The 24441-nt window shown below is 49.0% G+C and overlaps 1 protein-coding gene across 2 annotated transcripts; it reads left to right on the forward strand.

The window, feature by feature from the left end:
- On the forward strand, positions 1–22923 carry SLC22A4 (solute carrier family 22 member 4). Of its 2 annotated transcripts, none has more exons than XM_017833893.1 (10): positions 1–430; positions 6336–6439; positions 7633–7787; positions 11322–11493; positions 13398–13524; positions 15556–15656; positions 16624–16838; positions 17506–17688; positions 19240–19375; positions 20498–22923. In XM_017833893.1, the coding sequence occupies exons 1-10, from the start codon at positions 38–40 to the stop codon at positions 20571–20573; spliced, it is 1662 nt and encodes a 553-aa protein (XP_017689382.1). In that variant the 5' UTR covers positions 1–37; the 3' UTR covers positions 20574–22923. The 2 variants fall into 2 exon arrangements, with proteins under 2 accessions (XP_017689382.1, XP_017689383.1); XM_017833894.1 differs by having other exon boundaries at positions 11370–11493.
- The last annotated feature ends 1518 nt before the right edge of the window (positions 22924–24441 follow it).

Here is a 24441-nt window from a genome sequence, read left to right on the forward strand (position 1 = left end):
CCGGAGCCGCGGGACAGCCGCGGAGCCCGCGCTCGCCATGCGCGACTACGATGCGGTCACCGCCTTCCTGGGCGAGTGGGGCCGCTTCCAGCGCCTCGTCTTCTTCCTGCTCAGCGCCAGCATCATCCCCAACGGCTTCAACGGGATGTCGGCCGTGTTCCTGGCCGGCACCCCCGAGCACCGGTGCGCCGTGCCCCGCGGGGCCAACCTGAGCGGCGAGTGGCTCAACGCCAGCATCCCGCTGGAGCTGCGGGACGGGCGGGCGGCCCCGAGCCGCTGCCGCCGCTACCGCCTGGCCGCGCTCGCCAACTTCTCGGCGCTGGGGCTGCGGCCCGGCTCCGACGTGGAGCTGGAGGCGCTGGAGCAGGAGCCGTGCCTGGACGGCTGGGAGTACAGCCGGGACGTGTACCGCTCCACCATCGTCACCGAGGTGCGCGGGGATGGGACATCCCACCCTCGGGCTGTGCCCGGCCCTGGGGTGGCTTCTTCTGCCTTGGGGAGGGTGCACAGGGAACAGGAGCCAGCGGGTGAAGCGCCTGTGGGAGAGGTCCGGCTGGGCACGATGCTGCGGGGAGCGGGAGGGATGCCGAGGGTGAAGGTTGCTGGAGGAGCCGCTCGCCCTCGCCATCTCAGCTGTGTTTTCCAGTTTGTTTTTGCTCGGAGAGATGTTTGTGTGGAGGGGGAGGCAGAGGCTGAAAATAGAAGCGCGATAGTTTCCTTCTGCCACACGCTGACCGTCCCGGTGAACTGTGTATGTGATGGGATTGTTCGTTCTCGGTGCAGCGGCGAAGGGACGCGGACACGGTCCCATAAACACACAGCCAGCCCGGCTGCGGCCAGAGCAGGGTGGGCTCTCGCTGGCCCCGCACCCCGTGCCCTGCCGTGGTCTCGGTGGCCGTCGGTGCTGGAATGGGTGGGTTGGGGCGAGGCAGGTGCTCTGTCGCTCCTGCCGGAGCCTGACCCGGGGCAGCCAGGCAGGGTTTGTAAGGCTCTGCAGGGGCATCGTCTGTACGGGGTGTCTTGTGAGAACCTCAGCGGTGACAGGTCACATAAGCGCTCGTTTGGCGGTGTGGTGGCAGGGTCGTGCTGTTCTGCCTCTGCCCGTGCGGGCAGGGAGCGTGGAGCTCTGTTAGAGAACGAGAATGATTCCGCTACAGCTGCAGGATTGCTGCTGCTCTTCTACGTTGTGCAAGGGCTTCCAGAGGTTCCAGGGCTCACCCTCATGCCAGGCAACGCTTGGACTTGGCCGCTGCAGGCTCCGCGGTCCTTCAGCGTGTCCCAGGTAGCCAAGGGCTGCCCTGGTCAGGCACTGATGGCTCACCCTCGGGCTGCGTGACAAGGGATGGCTGTGTAACCCTCCTCACGAGTCCTGTGACTCAGCAACAGCTGCCACCAAAACACATTGCGCGGTGGCACAGCCGGGAAAGGTCCTGAAGGAGAGGCGAGGGGTCTGTGCCCTGGGAACACGGGAGGAGGGTCTGTGCTGGGGGTGTGCACAGGTGGGCTCAGCCACATGCCAGGAGGGCAGGACGAGGGCGGGGGGTGCCAACCTCCTCTCACCTGCCCGAAGCAAAGTCACTGGCACGGGCGACACCTCTTGCTGCTGTGCTGGCAGTCGGGGATCCCTCATGACACCAGGTCGAGCTGCTGGCCGTGGGTGCTGCCCACGCTGCACACAGACATGCCCAGCTGTAACCCGTGGGCTGGCACGGCTGCCTGGTGGGTGCCTGGTAGCCACCACTGGCAGAGGCAGTGCCACACTCACTGCCAGAGGGAGGCCAGTTTATCCTGGCCTGTCTGTGAATTCATAGGCTCTGGTTTGGAGTTGGTGCTTGCTCTGAGAGAGGCAGTAAATGAAGCAAAAGGAGGAGAAATGTGATTCCTTCTTAATGACCAGTAAATAAGTTGTGTTGGCAGATGCCAAACAAGAGCATTCTGTGTGGGATCCAGATGGGACACAGCAGTGGGGTTTGCCACAAGGCTTGGGGTGTGCCAGAGAGGCAATAGCACATCCAGAGATGGAAACCAAGTGCCAGGTTCCCATCTGTAAGCCAGATGGAAAAGAAGGATACTTGTTTTGTTTTAAAATTGTCATGGACATTTGGAAAAAATACAGAATTTGGTTTCAAAACAAGGAAAACAGGCACTGATGAAATGCTGAAAAGAGGCAGTTCAGTTAAATTTGAGATGTTTATTTTTGTACCCAACATTTTTCTCTGTATTAGGAAAGACAAGCCAGGACATGCCATCAGGAGAGCTCAGGGAAGAAACAGCTTCAGTTCAAAAACTCAGTTGAGGAGCAGAACTTGATGGCACAGGATTAATTGCTGGAGATTTAATTTGATTCGTGCAGTTGCATGAAATCCTGTTATTACTGCTGCTTGAAGGGAACTGGGAGATGCCAGCTCAGCACCCATGTTACTTGGTCTGGAGTTCTCTGTTGCCAGGGTTTAGCGTGTCCTCACAGACTCAGTCATCTGCTTGTCTGAAAATGGAGATGATGGGCAGAAGTGACCGTGCCCACAGCACAGGTGAAGAGGTGACCATCAGGCCAGGGTGACATGAAAGAGGCTCTGAGTGTGATGGTGAGCAGGTGGAAATGTGGGTCACTGTGGGGTCCAGGTGATCCCGCAGCTGAGGTGAAGGGGCTGCAGGGCTCCCTTTTCCCCTTGGCAGGCTCCCAGGCCCTGCTCATTGGTGTTCTTCTCTGGAACTTAACCTACTAGTGTTTTACTTCCAGATCACGATGCTCAGAGCTGAGGTTCAAGGGCCAGCACCAGTTCTGCTCTTTGGAGCAGGGCATTAGCATCCAGTTAGTTCCCTTGAGCCGGGTTGTCACCCAGCACTGCTCCCTGGGGACACCCTGGGCATGGTGTGTGCCCCAGACACACTGAGAGACCCCTGTGAGGGGCAGGGTGAGTGCCAGGGGCTGTACTGGGGCTGCTCTCCTGTCACCTGTGCCACCCTGCTCAGTCCCTGTCCCAGCCCTGGCACTGACTGTCAGCAAAGGCAGAAATTAGAAGCTTTTGGAACTGGCAGAGATGAGAGGCTGGGTAGGAGCTGCTGTGGTTTGAAGGCATCTAAAGGTCTTTTTGTTCCCTTATGGATTTTTCCATCAGTGGAGAGCAGCCCTGCCCAGCCCCGGGAACACACCCTGTGCATGGGCAGGTGGTGCCTGTGCTCATCACTTGTGCACCAAGCAGAGCTGGTCTCATTGCTGGACCTTGTGCTCAGGGAGCAGGATGGAGCCATCTGTGAATAATTAATAATTAATAATTCAGTTATTCATCTTCAGATTTATTCTTGTAAACCAGCTCAGATTTTCCCTGGTTTACAGCCCTGGCCATTTACACAAGACTCCATTAGTGTTTTCTCCTCTGATGTGAGTGGGCTGGTTCTCAGGAGGGTTAATGAGTGATTTCTGACTGAGAATGCAGGTGGCTGGGTCTCTTCAGGCAGTCAGGACACCTTATCCAGTAGTTTCAGTTTTTCAGAAAGCTTTTCCACCCACTGCTGTGGGGAAGGGTTGGAGGGATTTGATGGGAATTAAGTGATGTAATAACAGTGTTCTTGAGCAGCTCCTATTCCTGCATTCAGAGCTCTTCTTTGGAACCTTACATGAACTTTGCTCTCCAATATGCTTAGCTAGGGACATTTCAGAATTACTTATTTTCTGGTTAATGAATAATTAGTCCAGTAGAGACAGTTTGGAAGTTGTAGCTGTAGATAGTTCAGCTGTGGCTGTAGCTCCCATGCCCATGTGTGGTGCTGGCTGTGATGGATGCAGCCTCTGAGGAAGAGGTCAAATAAGTTACTTTTCACTTTTCCCTCTACATTGGAGCAGGAGTGAAACCTCCCCGTGTCAACATGTGCTTGATCCCTGTGCAATGCCAGGGCACGAGCCTCAGTCTGAGCCAGTGCCTGTGGGGTGGGAGGTGGCACTGGGGAGATGAGCTACCCCTGTGGGGTAGGGCTGCATTGCCAAGGTCCTAAAATAGGTGGTGGGGTTTGTTCACTCAGCAGCTTCACTCCAAGGCATATTTGGAGCCGGATGGACTTGGTGTGTTTGTGTGTGTTCTGGCCACATGCAGTGAGTTGCTGCAGACAGCAGCCCCTCTCCAACCAGCTGCTGGGTGCTCTTTATCACATCCCCCAAATCTGAAAGACTTGACCCTGTGCAGTGAATTTTTGCTGGCTGTGCATGTCATGGGAAAAGGGAGAGTGAACACCTGGGTAGGAGGCAATGCAGTTTTATGGACAAGTTATTATTTAGCTGGGTTTGCTTTGCAGCCAAAGTGCCTTTGGCACGTGGAGGCATTTTAAAAACACTGATCCTTAACCCTGAGCAACTCAAGTCTGAAGGTCTACGAACAGATAGTGTGCTGGTGACCCCAGACTGGGGTGCTCAAATCCAGGTAATTAATAATAGTCTGTATCAGATGCAAACTCTACCATGTCACCAGCTTTCCCCAGGGACAGGGAGGTGCAGCAGGATGTGGTGAAACACCACTGCAGTGTACTTTTAATGCTTTGTTTCCTGTAGCTGAATTTTGTTTTGTCTTAAATAGAGGATTTGATTTCCACCAAACTTCTTCACAGAAATCTCCATTTCTCTGACAGGTGAAGCAGATCCCTGTATCTGTTTTTCACAGCTATCATCCTCGAACATACCAGAGCCCCACTGACCCACATGCTCACATCCACCTTACCAAACACAGCAAAGATAACCACGGGTGTGTGTCTGGGGGGCCCACACCTCATCACCTCTCCCTGGCCAGCAGGGATGAGAAGACACCTTACAGCAACTGCTGCCATAGGGCTCTTTTAGTTGTTAATCAGATTTAAGTCTTGGAGGCACATTTCAGTCCACCAGTCTCCATGTTCCTGGACTGAAGATGTGTGTGTTCCTCAGGAGGAGGTGTGGGCTGTGTTTTAAACTCAGTTCCTTTTTTCTGTCATGTAGCTGGTGTTACCCTGCAGGGCAAAGGGCAGAGGTGCCTGGCTCCCCACCACTGGCAGTGTATCTCTGTTCTGCCTGAAAATAGGCATTGGTTGCATCTCTTTCCTAAGTTATAGTCCAAAGCAAACTGCATCAAACCACACCCTCCCTTGCTTTGGGGTTTACCTGCCTGTTGTGCAGCAGCCCTGAAGCTCAGCCACCAGGCCAGGGGGGGTTGGTTTTGGCAGGACTCTGGTGCCATCAGATGGCACCTGGGTGTCTCTGTAACACAAGAGTTGCTCCTTGTTGTAGCCTGCGGCTGAGTGAGAAGCCAGAGCAGCCCTGAGGGCAGGATTCTGCTCCATCCCCCTGCCTTTGCCGGGGCTTGGCCCGAGGGCTCCCTGAGCAGAGGGTGTGTGCTGGGGCAGGCGATGCCCTGCTCTCGGATAGCGTGGCTAATTATTAAAATTATGCCATACTTTGATCTGTCATCTAATTAGATTACCATTATGGTAGTATTATCTGATCTGAGACTGACATGTTTGAAGCCTATCCCTAAGTGTTCCTGGCAGGCATGCCTTAACCAGGAGATTAGTCACCAGGATGGGAACAAGCTGTGGCAGAGACACGCTCAGCTGTAACTTCAGTGGACAGAGACTCATGATGCCATTGCTATTTTTTTAAACCTTGTCTGGGGTTATGAGTAGTTTTAGGTGGAAGTTTCCATGTTGGCTTCTGTCCCAAATCTCCAGCCCCAGCCAACTCCAGTCATGAGGCTGAGTGATGGGCAGCAAGTCAGTGGTGCAGGTTATGAGATGGAACAGAATTTGGTAACACGTCAGTGCAGAAGAGATTTCATTCTGTGCCTCTTCTTGCATATGTTTTGTCAACCACTGAAGTTACTGAAATGCAGCAGGTTTTGTGCTGGCAGAGGTCAGGTAACTGGAAGCTGTCCCTAGCCAGGACAGTTCTTCACCCATCTCCATTGCTCTGCTGCACTGGTGGGAACATCTCGGGCCATGGAGAGCCAGGTCCGGGGGTCTGGTGGGGGATTGTGCTGGAAACAGGGCCAGGGCAGCCCTGGGGCTGCACACACCAGCTCCATCAGGCCTGGCACTGCTGGCTGCTCCCCCCTCAGCAGGGATGGGGGCCTGTCAAACACCTGAGGGGTTTTGGCCTCATGGAGTTGCCTGGGGAGGGAACCACCTTCCCTTTTTTTCCTGTGCTTTAAAACAGGGCATTCCAGCAGCGCCCCTGACTGAGAAAGCAGTGCCAGCGATGGGTGGAAACGTGGCGTGGGGAAATGGAATTAAATTGCCTGGAGATGTGTGTGTCCAGCCAGTGGCCCCTGTGCCCAACGCTGTGGCTGTGTCTGAGTCAGACCCTTCTCTTGCAGTGGAACCTGGTGTGTGAGGACGACTGGAAAGCCCCCTTGACCACCTCCCTGTTCTTCGTGGGGGTCCTCATCGGCTCCTTCATCTCGGGGCAGCTCTCAGACAGGTAATGCCGTGGGCAGGGCAGGGCAGCCCCGGGGCCATGCCCAGGCTTTGTTTTTAGGAGGGGTAAAGGAGTTAAATGTGCCATTCTCTGAGCTTTTGATCAAAATAGGGTAACTGGCCTGGCTCCTTCAAAAATCCCTTGATCTGCAATTGTTTCTTTATCTGACAAAGATGTTGCTCTTTGTCACACATTAACTGACAATCCCTCGTTAGAGCTGCAGGATAGAAACTTGCCCTTTGAATGGAAGCTCTGCATAGGAGAGCTGATTTGCTGGAAATAGAGTAAGCACATCCAAGAGGAAGAAAAAAGCAGATAACCTGTAAATGGATAGCAGTTGTGTTGCACCATCTCACTACCTAAAGTATCAAAAAAATCATTACAGGCATTTAATCATTATCTGAGCAGTGTTGACATTTTGGCCCTACGAGTGTTGAATGCAGAAAATACACTCTCTCTGCAATTCTCTGCTGCCCTCGCCATACAGCCCTGAACCCTGTGTCCACACTACTATAGTGGGATCTCTGATCCTGCTTTGGTTCTGCCTGGGAATGAGGGTATCATAAGGCAGCAGTGTTCCTCTGGGCTCTTAGGAGAGGGGTTTCAAAACTCATTGGGAGTCTTAATCCTAAAGCTTCTAGCATTAAATTCCATGTGATCCGAATTTAATCTCCTGACTCCTGCCCCAGTGCAGAAGTCAGTTGGTGTTACTGTTTGAAAGGGAGACGAGATAATCACTAAATCCCACTGGTGCCATGTGCCCACTGGGAGCATCTGAGGGAGCGTGTGTGCCCTGGTGGCAGCACAGCCAGGCAGCCTCTCCCAGGGCCCAGACACCCTCCTGCATGAGCTATTCCTTGGATTGTTGTGGGATCTCTGTCAGTAATGTGACATCTCCTAACTTCTGTGTGGCAATCTTCACATGTCTCCCTATTGTACTGTTGCCTTGTCTCCTTAGTCTCTGTCTGGTGGCTCCCTGAAGTTTCTGCTTTTAATTTTTCTTCTTGGTTTGTTTCCTGAGTCTTGGGAATTTTAATATTTTTTTTTAGTGCATATGAAAAAAATAAAATTGTTTAAGATGAACAAAACTTCAGGTTGTGCTAAGCTTCATCACTTTGTGCTCCCTTGTGCCCTCTTACTTAGCCCCCTCCATAAATACCTGCTGTTTCAGTAATAATCTTTATCTTCTACCGAAGGTTTGGCAGGAAGAGCATCCTTTTTCTGACGATGGCTGTGCAGACTGGCTTCAGCTTCCTGCAGATCTTCTCCACCAGCTGGGAGATGTTCACAGTGCTCTTCCTCATAGTGGGGATGGGACAGATCTCAAACTACGTGGTGGCCTTCATACTGGGTATGAATATGTCTGCATTAGATTAAATGTTTGCTTAATGTATTGTTACTATTCCCCCCCCCGAACCTGCATTATTTAATTAGACAGTGGTAAATCTTCACTGGTACAATTCCTACTTTAAACCACTATGACTTTTTTTGCTCTTGGACCTTTTAAGCCCATAGTTTCTGTAGGCTGAGAGAAAAAGAAGAGAGCAGGAGGAGTCTAGATAAACATCCATTTCCTTCCTCTTTGGAGAAGACATTCAAGGCAGCGTTCAGGGTTTAGCAGCAGCAGGTCTGAAATAGAGGAAGCATTTGGGTTCTTCCCTGCCTCTGCACCCCTTTGCAGAGGGGTCAGTGCATACCTGGTGCAAAACCTTGGCACAAACCAGTGCTTCCAGACACAGGGAATGTCAGGGAAGCTGGGTGGGTGTCAGAGCCCCAGGAGCTACAAAATCACTGGTCTCAGTGTTGAGATTAGTGATAAAGTCCCTAATTTTAGAAGCTAAGGTTTGGGGTTTTTTTCTACAGGGAGTGTAGGAAGAAGGACCCAGCAGCTGTGAGAGGCTGCATGGCTGCAGTCACTGCCTGGGGACCCTGCAGGGAAGGGAGCAGCCCGTGGGGAAGGGGACCCCAAGTGTCTCCCACTGGGCACAGGGTTTTTGGGAAAGGCAACTGCAGGGGCAGATTGTGGGAATCAGTGATGCAGGTCGGGGGGAACTGGGATTTGCAAGAGCTGTCTTTAAAATGTGCACATACATATTTATGGCTGTTTTTAAACCACTGGTGTCAGCATTACCATTTGTAGATCATAATGCGAGCTAGATTAAAATGGTATACTAATAGTTAATGCTGGTCTTTCCTACCACATGAGGCTTTAATGGGGGTAAAAATAGAGCAGAAGGGCATAATATGAAGTCAGTGCTGTGGAGGGGATACAGCACCATGTCCCCAGGCAGCTGTGAGTCACCACTGCCAGTGTGGAGGGAGGATTAAGGTCAGGCTGTCAGCAGGGAGATCCCTTGTTGCCATCACCACTGCCACTGCTGCTGCCACTGCTGTCACCACTGCCACTGCTCCCACTGTGCTGGGAGCTGACTCCTGTGCAGGGCTGATGGAGCTGGAGCCAAGGCTGGGAGGTGCAGCACTGGGTCAGGAGCTGGCCTGGCTGACAATCCTCCTGGGAGCACACGGGGTTTGTGTAGCACAGGGGCGCAGGTTCTGGTCAGGCAGGAATGTGGTACCCAGCTGGATGTGGATTGGGATGCTGCCTCAGGGCTCAGCAGAGGCCAAGATGCAAGGGGGGGCCTGGAGCCAAATGCTCCTGCTGCTGAGAGAGGGGATGGGGTCTCCCCGAGTAACATCAGGCTTGTTGAATTGCTCAGCTGCAGTTTGCTGGCCCTTGCCCCCTTGTGTTGTCTCATGGCATCGTCTTTTCTGTCGAGTTGTAGGAGCAGCTGTGGCTCCCTGGGGCACTTGTCATCAGTGCTGGCTGTTCCCTGGCAGCCTCGAGCCTGGTTCTTGGGGCAGGATTAATCTAAACTAACTTAGACATTGGCTCCCTCATTTAAGTGAGTCATCAGCTGCCTGTCATGGGTAAGGAGGAGGGCACTGACAGGGGATGGTCCTTCTCCCCCTACCCTGCGTAGCTGATGTGCCCCAGTGAGCACTGTGACCTCTGCCCATGGCAGGGCAAACCCAGGAGCTTCCAGGGAGCTGCATGTGATGGAGGTGCTGGATAGGAGAATATGCCCATAGAAAGAGAGGTAACTCCTTAAGAAAGGCCATGCTCATTACGGGATGTGCTGGAGATGCTCCCCATGTTTCATCTGACAGCAGTCAGGGCTCACCAGGGCAGCAGCACCAGCACCTGCAAAGGCCTTGTTGGCTCTGGCTGTGCTGCAGCCCTGCCACCCTCCAGCCCAAAGGGCAGGGTTGTTTTTTTTCAAGTGGCCACATCAGCAGAGGTTTCCCTTGTCATTCCAGCTTTCAGCATCCAAACCTGTGTTGCCTTCCCACGTGTGGCTCAGACCCTGTTCCAGCATCCTTGGCCACCCAGGCTCGTCCTGCCCTTGGCACTACTGCTGCCCACCTTTGTGGGAATAGTTCCACCCCAAGCTGTTGGTGAAATTCTGTAGAGAATGTTGATTTGTCTTTTACCTTTAGGCCCCAGTTTTCTGTGTTCAGAACTGTTGTGCTCTGGGACTATAAAAAAATGGAGATTTGTGAAGGCATGTTGGTATTGTCCCAGAGCTGTTATTCCTTGGCCAGCAGAATGAGGGAGGAGAGGCAGGAGATAAGGGAATTGGAGTTGACAGATATCATACTGGCTTTGAATTGACACAAATGACAGTGTAATGTTTAAAGGTATAAACTGATGTTTCAAATATCAGACCTCTCCCAAGACAGCCCATCTAAACAAGAGCAATCAATAGAGGAAGATGGTGTATTTTATCCCCCCACACTTGTTTTAGCCCAACAAGTTGTTATTTTCAGTTTTCTTAGTGTGACTTTATTCAGTTAACCCAGGTTTCTAAAATGAGAATTCTTGTAACTATTAGGAGGAATTTTCAGTCTTGAGTATTTTTTTCCATCTTCTCAGCAATATTAAACACTGGAGTTCTTACCATGTTGCACAACCAAAGCACATTCTCCAGACTTTCTGAGCCCCTCCTGTTTGCTCAGTGTCCTTTGCTTTTTAATTGAGTCCAGATCAAAGTGTGAGAGTTCCAGCCCTTGCAGTGCTCCTCATGTGAGGGAGAGCTCTGTAGCCCTGGGACTGGGAGCTCAAGGAGGGGTGAGGTGGACCTGAGGGCATCTGTGGATTTTACTAAGCAGTGGCCAAGTGTTTTATTGTAAAAGAAGGGTTTTTTTATTGTTAAAGAATTTAGGTGCTTTTGAAGCCTTAGAACAGCCTCGGTTTTTATGACTAGATCTTAGGTTGCTGCATGGTGCAGTGGCTGTAGGATGCTTCCACTGACTGCTGCCCGGCTCCTGGAAGAGCAGCATTACTAGAAGATGGCATCTTCCCTGGCTGTGTCCTTCAGCCTGTGATGTGCTGATCCAACATTCCAACCTTCCTTCTGTTCCAAGAAATAGATGTGACGTTTGTTTCCACTTCCCCTCAAATTCACATCCTTCCATCCCGTGTCAGTCTGTTGTCCATGGACCTCTGCTCCTCCAGAAGTGCCCAGCAGTGACTTGCATCTTAAATCCCGATGGGTTAAGTGGGGAAGCAGACTGTGTCCTAGAGGGGAGCAGGCTGTGTCCTGGGGGAGCATGTCAGGAAGGCCCCTGGAAGTCTGCTGGCCATCCCCCATTCCTGTCCTTATCTGTCTCTGCCAATGCATTAATCAAAGCAAACAGAAGTAGCTTCTTTATCTGAAGGTCCCCAACACTCCCAGCAGCTTTTCTGTACGGGGTGGGTCCGTGCTGTGCTGCTCTTTAATAAGACTGTTTAGCTGATTTTTTTTTCGTAACTGCAATAAAGTATTTAGTCATGCTTGAAAAGAAAGAGTTAAAATGCTAATCCAACCTCCCTTGTTTTAAACAGGCACAGAAATTCTTGGCAAATCAGTTCGTATTCTGTTCTCTACATTAGGAGTTTGCATATTTTTTGCATTTGGCTACATGTTGCTGCCACTGTTTGCTTACTTCATCAGAGACTGGCGGATGCTGCTGCTGGCGCTCACTGTCCCGGGGCTGTTCTGCATCCCGCTCTGGTGGTGAGTGCCCACGCTCCCCACCTCCCCTCCTGCTCTCCCTGCTGGGTGCTGGGGAACACCAGGGTGTTGGGGGGGGCGGTTATTATTTTCTATCTGCCCTGAGGAGGCTTTGGTTCGAGGGGGGATGTTATGTTTGGGTTACTTGTGCCAGCTGTAAGTCACTGGTGCTGGCTGTGTGCTTGAAGCCCTGCTCTTTTCAGCTGGGCAGAGGCTTTGAGGAAGGGCAGATAGCCTTGTTCTGTTCCTGCCCTGGTCATCTGCTGCTTTCTGAAGAGACAGGTATTTGAAAACAGAAAAGAAAGGCAAGGTATCACTCACACACTAAAAATAGGGATAATTTATAACAAGAAGAGTTCCCTCCTTTGGTATTATCCAGATGACCCCTTTCTTCCTGAAAAAGTTATAAGTGAGCAACTAATGTCTTTATAACAGTTAAGTGATTCAGAGCCATTCTTCCACAGTCCAAAAGACCTCCTGCAGGTCCCAGTCTTGCCAGAAGTCTCTACTGCTGTTTTTGATTTGTCAGTTGTTTGGGGTTTTTTTTAACCTTAGTCTTCAAACCAATCCTTTAAAATGGTTTCCAGCTCCACCTCTGCTGTCATCAGATTTTAAAGGTTGATTCTGTCTAAGGCTCAGTTTGTTTATTTAACTTGAAACGTTTCAAACTCCTTCAGCACAGCACTCCTTCCCTGTGCACCAAGCAGCTGTTCCCTGGTTTGGGAGGTTTGGGTGGCAGCCTCTCAGGTATCTGTGGAACAGGCACTGCGAGGGACATGAAATCTGTCCCCAGGGCATGGCTTCAGAGTCCTGCTGGGAAATGTACTGGGTGGGAGTTCCCAGGTTTTCAAGGGTGCACACTGTAAAGCATGCAGAAAGTTTCCATGGAGGGAACTTCCAGTCAGGGGCTTATGTGGGGGGAGATATGGGGCTCAAGGTGCACTGGCAATGCTCTGCCAGGGCAGGTTGGCATTAGCTGGCGTTTGGGCACGTGGACCTACTGCTTCCATGGGCCATGTGACTTGCACATCCCACTGCTCTGTGCCATAGTTGCTCTTTTATTCATTTCCCTTCCAAATTCTCCAGAAGGTTCCCAGCATTGTCTCTGCAGTCTCGGGATCCTCAGCTTGCCCAGAAAGAAGAGCAGTGGAGGCAGCTCATCCCACAGAAAGTCCCATGCGTGGTTAAGGATTGGATATAAATCATCTGATGTTTGAAATTATTGACCTGTCTTTGGGTCATCCTTTAGGGTTCATCAGAAAAGGAGTGTCTGACCTGCTTTTTTCCAAGGAGAGGAAAAAGTGCTGCTGGCTAAAAGGAGCAAGGCAGCACCTGTTAATATCAAAGGATTTAGTTGAGGAAAAGTGAAATTTTCTGTCCTGTGTTTGGTGTTAATTCACTCAACACGTGCCTGGAATTGATTAGAAAATGTCATCAACTCTGCAAGGGGACACTGCCCCAGTTCTCTGCCCGGGAGAGCCTGCTCAGAGCTGTGGTAACATTGTGAGGTTTGTATATAAGATTCCTATGACACAGAACCTTTAAATGTATCCTGTGCATATTTAAAGCATTTGCACATTGTGTGCAGTTTCCTAAGAATATTTCTGCTCAGTGCTGGCTAAGCTACCCCCATCCTTGCTGTCTATCTGGTGACATCTGGTGGACATCAATTATTCCTTGAAAAACAACCAGTGAGGACAAAGGCCTAAGCATGCATCTACTTTAGCATGAGAATAACCACGTCCCATATATTTGAATTACACTGCCCACATCCCTCTGTGCTGGCTGTCTCCTGCTGCAAGCAATCTGTGAGATGAGAGCATAATTCACAGACACGGCAAATATGTTACTTGTAACTTTTTACTTTTGTGACAATGTTGAGTCGTTTATTCTGAAACTTATTGCAGGGTCATTCCTGAGTCCCCTCGGTGGCTGATCTCCCAGGGAAGATATAAGGAGGCAGAAGTTATTATCCGAAAGGCTGCAAAAATAAATGGCATTCCAGCCCCAGCCGTGCTTTTCGACACTGCAGAGGTATGTTCCACACATCCTGCTGCTTCACCTCGCTGGCACTTTTCCCCTTTGGCCAGTTGACTTGTTGGGAAATGCCAGCAGGGAACTGGTTTGCACCAGCAGCTCTCAGAGGCTGCAGGGACTTCTGGCGTGTGGTAAGAGCTGGGTTAGAGAGATCAAAGTGAGAACCCAAAGGGAGGTTTTATTATTTGTTTTGTACAGTAAAATGGTATTCCTCAGCAGTGGTTTGTTGTGGTTTTCAAAGCAAGGGTGGCCCAGATTGCTTTATCCTTTGGGCACTGAGAAGACCCGAGGAAGATGTGTTTGTGCCCATTTCAGCTTGGTGTGGTGTTTGCAATTTGTAGTTTAACAGCAGCCCTTTGCAGGGAGCCCTAAATCAGCACCCATGTGTGCTGGGGCTGCCTGGAGCCTGAGGGACTCCTTGGGTTGCACAAACCAGTCAAAGCACCCGAGTGCTACAAGGGCACTTGAAAACCAGGATGGTAGCGAAGGCTGTGAAGAACATCAAGCTCTTCTTCAAAACTGTTTTTTTTCTTGTATTTCATACCTGTTGGTTAAAAGAAGAAAGCCTGGTGCAAACCTGGCACCCCAGAGGGCTGGGGAGCAGCAGAGCCCGGGCAGGATGGTTGGTTCGTGTTCTCATCTCCCCCTCTAGTGGCTCTGCCCGTGCTGGAGCGTCTCCTGAAGAGGCACATGGATTTTTCTTGTGCAAAGGAACCAGCAACTCGACTCTTCGGCCTTGTGTCAGCATTGACCTGTAGGTCACATCTTCCTCTGCTGCCTCATAGTGGCACCTGTGTTTTGTGCCTCCTCGTGTCTCCTGGTAGAGCAGAAAGCAGAGCCCCGTGTGCTCCTCTGCAGTGTCTGCAGGACACAGACACTGTGTGACACCTCCCCTGGGCACCAACCCGCACTTGAGAGTCCCACTTACATTTTGGCTGAAGATCCCTTTTCCAAGTGTAAGTTCTAGTGCAAATTGAAGTGCATATTGCAGTGATGGGAAGCTCGTCCTACAGAAACCACGGAAAAGCCATTTCCTTCCTTCACAGCCAGTGCTCGGATGTGTTTCAGACTGTGTTTCATCTTCATGCATTCAAACTGGAGGTGGCTTTTTCAGGTTGCAGCATTTCATCACTCCCACGTATTTTTGAGACCAAGCAGCAGCTCAGCTGTCTTTTACCTCGTGAAGATTTTGTGTGCCACAGTGTCTGTCCTCAAAAGCCTGAGGATGATGTCTGCGCTCTACATCCTCCGTTGGAAGTATTTTTCAAACATTACTAGGAAGACATTCCTCAGAAACCATCCTCTCTTTGTAGGAAAGGAAATCTCCTGGGTAGCCCTGTTGGGAGAGCCAGGGTGGTTTGCTCTTTCGGCCTGGGGGGAAGCCTGGACACAAGTGCTGGCTTTGCCCTGGCAAGGTCAAAGTGTGCGGGCAGAGGGGCACCCTAATGCCTCCCAGAAGATTCCTGCCTCAAGCCTCAAACAGGACCTTCCGACTCCGATCTGAGGTGGTGGATGCTCCCATGCTGTGCTCTGGCCACTTCACCAACCTTTGGCATCTGTTGCCCTCCGTGTCAGGTGCTGGCAGGCAGCAAAACTCGGTGATTTCCTGTGTTTTTTTCACATTGTTTGTGAAGGTCGAACAGAAGAGAGTTGAGTGGACAGTACACAGAAAAATGCCTTTGGTAATGAGGTTACTCCTGGAAGCAGAGTGTGACATCCCTAAGGAAATGTGAATTCATCTGTCTGGTCAGCTGATACTCCTTTCTAATTAGTCAGCGTGTGCTGTCTCAGCATTACCTGGTTTTGGTTTTTTTTTAACAAAAAAGTGGAATCTCCCACGAGTGCAGCTGGGTGCAGAGACAAGCTCTACCTAAGGACTGCCCGCCCCGGGGCAGACGTGGCCCTTGGGCTGCCTGGTTATCCCCTGATAGCTGTAACTTCGTAACTGCCCAGCTTGTGGGTAGCAGAGGTTGTTTTGCTCTTAGGTGTGTGGGAATTTTTTCGGTTTTGTTTTCCTTTTTCCTTCAGATGCAGGATTCGAAGCCTCAGCAGCAGCAGAAGGCTATCCTTCTGGACCTATTTCGAACCCGAAACATTGCAACTATTACTATTATGTCATTACTTTTGTGGTAAGGAAATGTGTATTCCTACAGTACCCAGGCAATAAAACAGTTACTGATTTGAGGGCACATGCCACAGGTTTAGATAAGAAATCTGAGCCTTGGAGCCCATCTCCACATGGTCCTTGGCTGGTACATGGCCCTCAGTGTCCTCACACCCACACAGCATTAATACCCAAGGATCTGGAGACAGTTAAGAAACCATATGTAACAACTTGTGTATTTTAGATTATGTTGCTTTTCTTTTTTTTTAAGATGCTCCCATCTCTGTAATCTCTGTTTGAAGAGAAATGTACTTCTTGAAGCAAAGGCAGCAACTCAGTAGCATAACAAGAAGCAGACCCATGGCCAGCATTTTTGTTCTGTGTCTGTACAGTGCCCATCTCAGTGAGATCCTGGTCCCTGCCTGGGCAGCCACGAGGAATGAGGACCCAATAATACCCTGTAGACAAACCAGCACCCTTTTCTGTCCATACTTCCCCCAGCAGAAAGGAACTGGCTAGCACACTTGGCATGCCATAGTGAGGCACTCTTGAGATTTGAAACCTGAACATCCAGCTCTCTTGAGAAGATTAAATAAGTTGTAACAGAACTGCTGAGGGGGGGAGATCCTGTCACTGGAGTTGGCTACAAGTAGGAAAGTAGTTGGCATGGGAAGCTTGCAAGAGTCATTCCACTGTCGTTGAGTCCATTGCAATGAAAAGCCTTTGTGAACGACTTCCACAAAGCCTTTCACTTGGTGTAGTGTGTGCAGGAAGGACAGAGAAATCCAAGGTCTCTTCGAGCTGCTGTGGATGTGGCCACTGGAAGGGATGACAGAATTAGAAAGATGGGGTTGCCACTGAGATTTTTTTAAGCCACGATACCTGTGGCAATGCTTTCCGACATCCTATATTTGTAACAACACCTGAGGCAACACTGGAGGCGTTCAGAGACTGCTGTTTCTGGAATGATTTGGATTTATTGCTTTTCTCAGGTTTTTCACGTCAGTTGGTTACTTTGGCCTGTCCCTCAGCACTCCAGACTGGCATGGAGATGCCTACCTCAACTGCTTCCTCTCGGCTGTGATTGAAGTCCCAGCTTATGTGATCGCCTGGCTCCTCCTCCGCTCCCTCCCGCGCCGCTACTCCTTGTCTGCCACCTTATTTTTAGGGGGAAGTGTTGTCCTCTTCATTCAGCTGGTTCCTGCAGGTACAAAATTCAGTATGTGGTTCTAGTATATAAAATATTCAGAACAGTTGATGGTACTACGTACCAGTTCTGCAAAACTACTGGAAACTGGCATCGAATTAAGAATTTGAGGCCAAGGTTGCGCTGATCCCTTGCAGCCTTAATTTTTTTTTATTGCATATGTATATGCTGAGTCACGCTCAACTCTCATTTATTGTGTCAGGTTACTGAGCTTTATATAGTCCAGGGGAACCAGCTTCTAACATGAGAGCCCAAAGCGTACTGTGATTTATCTGGTTGTGCATCCAGACTGAAAAAACCTGCATCCACATTTCACTGTGTGTAAATCTCCACAGGATTTTGCAAAAAAGGGGTGGATTTAAGCTTGTGCTTTATTGCTATGTAATCCAAAGTTTTGTTCCATTTAAAAAATGCTGTTTTACTTGGAGACAAGCAAAATCTGGAAAGTACAAAATAATCTGAACAGCTACATTATGCTCAGTGGGAAGTTTGGAGCCAAGCCATCCAGGGATGGGTTAATACTTTGTGTAATTTTTTAAAAAAACAATACCAAACCCACAACCTTTAAGAAAAAGACCAGCAATATAATCTTTTGGACGTAGAAGAAATACAAGTAATAAGCACAGGGTGTTGTATATTGACCTTGATTTTATTTTGTCTCCTCCAGATCTCAATGTCCTCTCTGTTGGTCTGGTGATGCTCGGGAAGTTTGGCATCACAGCTGCGTTTTCAATGCTCTATGTCTACAACGTGGAGCTGTACCCAACCCTGGTGAGGAACATGGCAGTGGGAGCCACTTCCACGGCGTCCAGGCTGGGCAGCATCCTCGCTCCTTACTTTGTTTACCTGGGTGAGATATCCTGCCTTTCCTCTCTCGTGCCACACAGCTGCCCAGAGAAGCCATCTGAGCTTCTGCAATGCAGGCTCAGCTTTAAGTCCCTTCACTTCTTGTCTTTTGAGTCCCTTCTCTCACCTGGGGTCTGAATCCACTGCCAGACACAGCAGAAATGGAGCTGCTTGGGCTTTACAGAAGGATCAGGCACTTCTTTCCTTTAGGGACCACTCACATATCACTGAAGTGGGTCCATGCTGGTCCAGGACAACGCTGGTGTTTATAAACCATGCAAATGGAGTGGCTGGGATGACAATCACATCTTGGGATGCCAGGTAGTTTCCCAGGAGAATGTGACAAGGAGTGATGTTGCAAGTAAGGAAATCTGGCAGTAGGAGATCCGTTGTGTGGTACTCTCCATGCACATCCCAGGATGGGTATGTCAGGAGGAGGTGAACCAGGTGGGAATCCAAACATTTGCAGAATCTGCGCTCTCTGGAGTCATCAAAATAGTTTCCTAAACTCTAAGGGATTTTAGGAGAAACTTGTCAGCTGCTGCTATTTTCTACAGCTAAATTAGGACCTTGTATTTCATCCAGCTCATGAACACAGAGGAGATCAAATCACAAACTTTGGCTCTGTGTGACATACCCAGGGGTCCTCACTTTAATCCTAGTTTATTCCATACATTATAAAGCACATTGCTCTATCCCAACTATAAAATAAAGCTGTCAAGTCCAGTTTGGTATTTTCTGGATCTTAAATACTTTAACTCCTTGGTAATCCCTTTCCTGAAAGACTTTTCCAGTGCTGTGCTGCTGTGACTTGAGGCTCTTGCATCCCGCCCAAACACTCCTGTGCCAGCTTCAGGCTGCTGGCAGGGGCTGCTGCCTTCGAGTCCAAAATAGTATTCTGAGCAGACCAAGGTCAGAGCCTCACGTGTGTCTCAGGAAGCCTGATGCTGTCTCCCTTTGCAGGAAGGAAGGCATTGAAGGATTCCCCTGTTAATGACTTGTTAGTCTGTAGCTGGCCTGTTCAGCTGCATTAGTCTCTTCCCTTCTTTTGCACCAGCCCAGCAGGATACACAATCCCAGCAGCTGATGAGCTGCTTGGTTGCTTATGAGCAATTTTATTCCCTCATATTGAATTATTTAACAGAGGATTTGGTTCCTGATGACAGTGTAGTGCTGAAGACTCCAGCAGTGATCCCAGCAGAGCTGTTGCCTTGCAAAGATGCTGGCTAGCCCAGCTGAAAATGTAAAACATCCCCAAACCCCCAAACTATCAGCAACTACACAAACATGGGGGTTGGCATGAAACTGATGGTAGGTGTTGCCATCCAAGAGCACACATTGAAGCTTTAAAATTTTTAAAATTGGAAAATCCCTTTGTTTGCTGGCAGGTAACAGATGTAACTCAGTTTTGGATTCACCTTTGATATTTATGAAGCTGTCAGCTAATTATTCCAAATGAATTCCGCATTACAGCAATGTCTGAAATATAAAGTTTCCACGTGGGTTTGTCAGGTGTGGACATTAAGTACTGTTGGCATGTCCTCTGCCCTGCCAGGTGCCTATGACAGATTCCTGCCCTATATCCTGATGGGAAGCCTGACTGTGCTGATTGGGATCCTCACCCTGTTCCTCCCGGAGAGCTACGGCAACCCCCTGCCCGAGAGCTTCGAGCAGATGCTGAAGGTGAAATGGTAAGGCAGCTTCCACTCATCCTGTGCCTCACAAAGGTTCACAGCCTGCTCCTACACAGTCCCTTTTCCCAATCAGTAAACATTTCTTCAGTTTCACTGCAAACATCAAAGCTTTCAAAGTGCCCCTTAGATTATTTTCTTTTGGGTTGTTAATTCAACAGTGACATCATGCAATTTCTCCAGTGTCTGAACCTGAGAGCTGATGTGCACTGGCAAAGCAAGGCTGACCTCAGCACCTTGAGGCTGTTGCTTCAGATTTCCCAACACCTTTCATCCTTTTTTATCATTCACTCTCTTTAACTCTTCATTTAAACTTTCCATTTAGTAGTATTATATACATTATGAAACACTTCATCATATACTACTCCAAATTAAACACAAAATTTCAACATTCTACCTTTCTGGGCAGCCAGAGACAGGCCAGGACAGCTTTTCCTCTGGTTTATATGGTTTAACTGTAAGCAACAACAGTTCTCTTGACCCACCACCATGGCTTTTTAGGGTCCCCTGAGCAAACATTTCCACTGAAATCTGTGCACATCCATTACAGTGTGAAGAAAATTCTTGGGAGCAGCAGAAGGAAACTGGATTAACCAAGTAGCCACCACCCAGCTTAGTGAGAACTGGTACTGGAACAGAATTTGCCCTTATAAGCAATAATACCTTGAAAAAGCTGTGAATCCCTGTATCTAATTCCTGGTCAATATAAGGAGCTGTCATGCTTTCAGAATAAGAAAAATTCTCTGGCCAGGTTCCTTAAGAAAAAGAGCAGCATGCCCTATCCTAATTAGGGACTTCTTACACATCTGACCTGTGGTTTTTCAGTGTTGCACTGAGGACCTGTAGCAATCCTGGAGTCAAAGCAGATTCCCCTCACAGGCTTCTTGCATCAACAGACTGAAGTAACTGAATTACAGTCCCTGAATGAGGTTCACATTCCAAGCATTGTTTGCTGCACTGCTGCTGCCACCCAGCCAGGCAACTGTGCAGAGCACTGCGTGGGCTGTAGGGTCACAGCAGCAGAGGAACGTGCCTATTGCAGCCGTGCTCACTGGGAGGGGGGAGTGGCTGATGACACCCTGGAAAATGTTCTCTAGTTCTCAGTCTTTTACTTGCTTTCAGTTTCAGAAATGGGCAAGAAACCACTGGCGTTAGGAGTTCCAAGGAGAGTCCTAAAATTCTGATAACACGCTTGTGAAGAAGGATGCACGTTGTCAGAGGGGCTGAAAGAAGAACAGGATCATCTCAAAATGCATTTTTCTTCCAGAGGAAAATGAACAAAACCCAACAGTCAATGCTATTGCACCATAGTTGTTATCCCCTGTGCTGCCATCCCCAGATTACACAGTTTACTGACCAGCTGCTGTCTACTCCTGCAGGACTGTCAGTCTGTAATTCAGTGTCCTGATTGCTGGGGTTTGTCAGCAGATACAGTCCCCATTGAGAAATGGGGGCCTGCTGTGCTAAACAGAAGTCGAAGAGTAAGCTAGAAGTGAGCCTCAGGAATAATACAGCAGTGACTCCAGTAAGTCAGGTACTTGATGAAAGCTGCTTAAAGGACAAAAAATATTTAGCAAATGTAATGCTGGTGGTTCTTCTCACTGTGTGTGTTGACTGGAAGAAGGGGAGCTGGGTGCCTGTCTTTCCAAACCTGAAGGAAAGATCCTGGCCTCCTCTGAAATCAGGGACCAAAGCCCATAGACTGAGTGGGGTCAGAACTGAGTTGCAGCAGAGCAGACACAGATTTTGCTGTAAGGACATGGGGTTAAACAGAACGTCAGAGGAGCTTTCCACGTCACTTGCTTTTCCCAGGACCTGGGATCCACTTGCTCCTGTAAAAACTGATGCTTTTTCATAAAGCCTGAGCCCACCTTGGGCTTTGTGAGTGTTCAGTGTCTTTGGGGAGGGGGGAAATCTCGAGCACTGAGTAAGGACTATAGTTTGCTGACTTTCTGATGGGCCGTGCCCACTTTCAACAGAAACATAAGCTTTAGCAAGTCAGTGATCCTGTCCATATGTGCCATGAAGTTTTAGCTTTTAGGTTTTTCATGGTATCTGGGCATAAGCAGGTTTTTTAGATCTTTTGGGGTGTTGGTTTTATTTTTCCCAAAGTATTTAATTTCTCCTTTGAATATATACCACTTTGTTCTGCACCTTCAGAGAAAACTCACTGCAGTTTCAAAAGCTTCTCAAAACCCTTGTGCCATTTATAAATTTAAATGGGCTTTGCTCTCAAAAATCTGTACTGGAGATGTTTACCTGCAGCTATTAAAAATGCAAAAGGACTAATTGGGGACCACATTTTTTTCAAAACAAAACTAAACACCAGTGTTTTATTTTTCAAAACTTACAGATTATATATGCTTTTTTTAAAAAAAAAAGTTTAGCATAGGTAGATTGGATGATGATAAATGTAGAGTTTCAAGTTGTGCTACTACTGTTTTATAAACACTACATTGTTTGAAAAAAGTGTAATACCTTTTATTTTTGTATATGTTGGCTGTGCATGCACTTCTTGGACACATAAAGTCTATCAGACCTGGTAGACTGATTTTTATCCTCTATAAATAACAATTAGCCCTGAGTCACCTCCTGTAAGGGCCAAGAAAAGCACAGTGTCTCATCTTTACTGCGAGAGTTCAGGGTGAGTTGTCTTGTGCTGGCACTTGGCACAGGAATGGGGCTCTCCCTGAAGTTCAAGCACAAATATAAAGCTTTATAACATTTAAATGCAAGGAACTTGTGCAATTAATTCAAACTGCTTTTGGGAGTGGAAATACTATTTTCTAATAATTTGCTGCAGTTATGCTTTTGCCATAAATGTAACATGGCATGAGGTAACCAGTGTCCTGTGACCCCTGATGTTCTCATCCCTTCTCAAGCTGTAATTTCTCTAATAACAGCAGTATTTAATCTTGTTTTTACTTATTACAGAATTAACCTATAGAACAATTGTTTAGATGTACCAAATTGCTCAAGAAAGCCCTTATATATCAGCACAGAACAGGTTTGAGGACTTGGGTTAAATATAGGTGGCCATATTTTTATGAAGATTTTATATTAAGTTGAGACTTATTTTATGAGATTGTAGGCTTGGGTATTTCTAAAAGGTAAATATTTTTGTACTCTTGAACCTTGTAGTATCTTAAAACCTGTTTTTTCCTTTTTTAAATAAGAAAGAGGGTTGTGTTTTTTAAAGTACCTTGTTTCAAGCAGTCTCATTTTTCTTACTTGCACCGCTGATCTCGAGCTAGTGTCACATTTTAGTATTTCTAGCAGGGGATTTAACAACTTTTCACAAGAGCAGAATGTCTTTCTGAGCAGTGCTGTTGTAAGGCCTGATGGTGTCTGAAGTGCAGTGGAAATGAGGGAAGCCCCAGCTGGGGCCGTCGCACTGTGCCTCCTCTGTCACCTCTGTCACCTGGACTCGGGTCTCTGTGTGCAACCTTCGATCCCCCGCTGGCTCACTGCTCTGCTCACGCCTCTGTGAAGCTGTATAATTGTCACTCATTAACTTTTGTGCTCATTGTAATAAAAACGTGCACTGACATTGTTTCACCTGCTTTCTGTGTGGGTTGTAATTGCAGAGCAAGACTCCCAAAATAAATGCTTGGTGCCAAGAAGGTTAAAGAAGTAATTTAAAATGTATTTAGCATGGATAAAGGATGAAAATAAACCCCTAAAACAAACTCTTCCACAGATAAGTTCTTCCACCCAGGAAGAGTATGATGAGGTAGTGCAGTTTTTCTGGATTTTAGGTAGTTCAGTCCTGATCCTGTGAATCCTTGGAAGCTGACCCTGGCCATGCTTAAAGATGATTTTGTGGTTTAACTCCTATTTTGTTATTCATTTTCCCTCTTTGATAATTTTCACAGCTGTGTGATTCCAACATGGAATGAAAGATCTTTTTAAATACAACAGTTCAAAAGATGCTGTGGAGAAAATATCAGCCACAAACAGCCACTCAGAAATGTGAACTAGCCTTTGGGAGAACAAGGCCAAATTCTGCAGCGCTACCCCACAGCTTTTGAACTGAGCTCTATGGGGCATGTGAACCTCCTGCCAGTGTCCCTGGGTACTGAGCTGGGGCTTGGGGCCGAAGATCAGAATATTATTTATTAAATTTATTATTTGTCAAACACCTAGTACGTGTTCCCTCAGAACGTAGTGTCATGGTAAACGAAACCTTTTTACAGCCACAGCCAATGCTGCCGAAGGGACGATGGCAGGTGTGGGAAGGAAACACAGACTGGAACAAGGAGCCATTTAACCTGGACTTGGAGCAGGCTGCCTTCTTTGGTGAGCAGAACAGTCCAGGAAGACTCTTTCGGCTCATCCATGGTACTGACCCAAACCAAAGCTTTACTGAAGAACCCTGGGCTGGTTCCTTGTGTGGTTGAGCCTTGGGGGCTGAAGGCAGCTCAATAATGATTCAGTTGGAATGGGCTGCCCAGGGAGGTGGTGGAGTCACAGGAGGTGTTTAAGGACAGACAGAACATGGCACTGAGTGCTGTGCTCAGGATGACATGGTGATGTTCACTGAGTGCCATGCTCAGGATGACATGGTGATGTTCACTGAGTGCCGTGCTCAGGATGACATGGTGACGTTCGGTCACAGGTTGAGCTCGATGATCTCAGAGGTCTTCTCCAACCGAATTGATTCTGTAATTCGTCCCAATGCTGGTTTCTGAATCCTTTGGGCAGTAAATATGGGGTCTGACGCCTGTATTAATGGGCTGTTGCTGACCAGAAGTCACCCAGGGCAGGGGACGTGCCCTGCATGGAAAAGGAGCCCCAGGTCACGGACAAGGCTGGTCCGGAGCCGAGCCCCGGGGCCGGCCGGGAGCGCCGGGGGAGAGGGAGGGAACTCCAGGAGGAGAGGGAGGGAGCTCCGGGAGCGCCGGGGGGAGCGGGGGGAGCCGCGGGCCGGCCCGTCCCGCCCTGTGTGACACCCGTGCCGGGCCCGTGCCCGGCGCTGCTGGGGCCGCTCCTCCCGCAGCCGCAGCGGCCCCGCCGGCCCCGGCCGAGCCCCCGGGCGGAGCGCGCCGGGCCCGGCCCCACCTGCG

Source organism: Lepidothrix coronata, unplaced genomic scaffold (assembly GCF_001604755.1).
Source record: "Lepidothrix coronata isolate B3197 unplaced genomic scaffold, Lepidothrix_coronata-1.0 Scaffold223, whole genome shotgun sequence".
Taxonomy (NCBI): domain Eukaryota; kingdom Metazoa; phylum Chordata; class Aves; order Passeriformes; family Pipridae; genus Lepidothrix; species Lepidothrix coronata.

Coding starts and splice junctions, on each gene's coding strand:
- SLC22A4 (XM_017833893.1), top strand. CDS start 38: ATGCGCGACTACGATGCGGTCACCGCCTTCCTGGGCGAGTGGGGCCGC. Junction 15,657..16,623: donor ATTATGTCATTACTTTTGTG/GTAAGGAAATGT, acceptor TGCTTTTCTCAG/GTTTTTCACGTCAGTTGGTT. Junction 19,376..20,497: donor CAGATGCTGAAGGTGAAATG/GTAAGGCAGCTT, acceptor ACTTGCTTTCAG/TTTCAGAAATGGGCAAGAAA.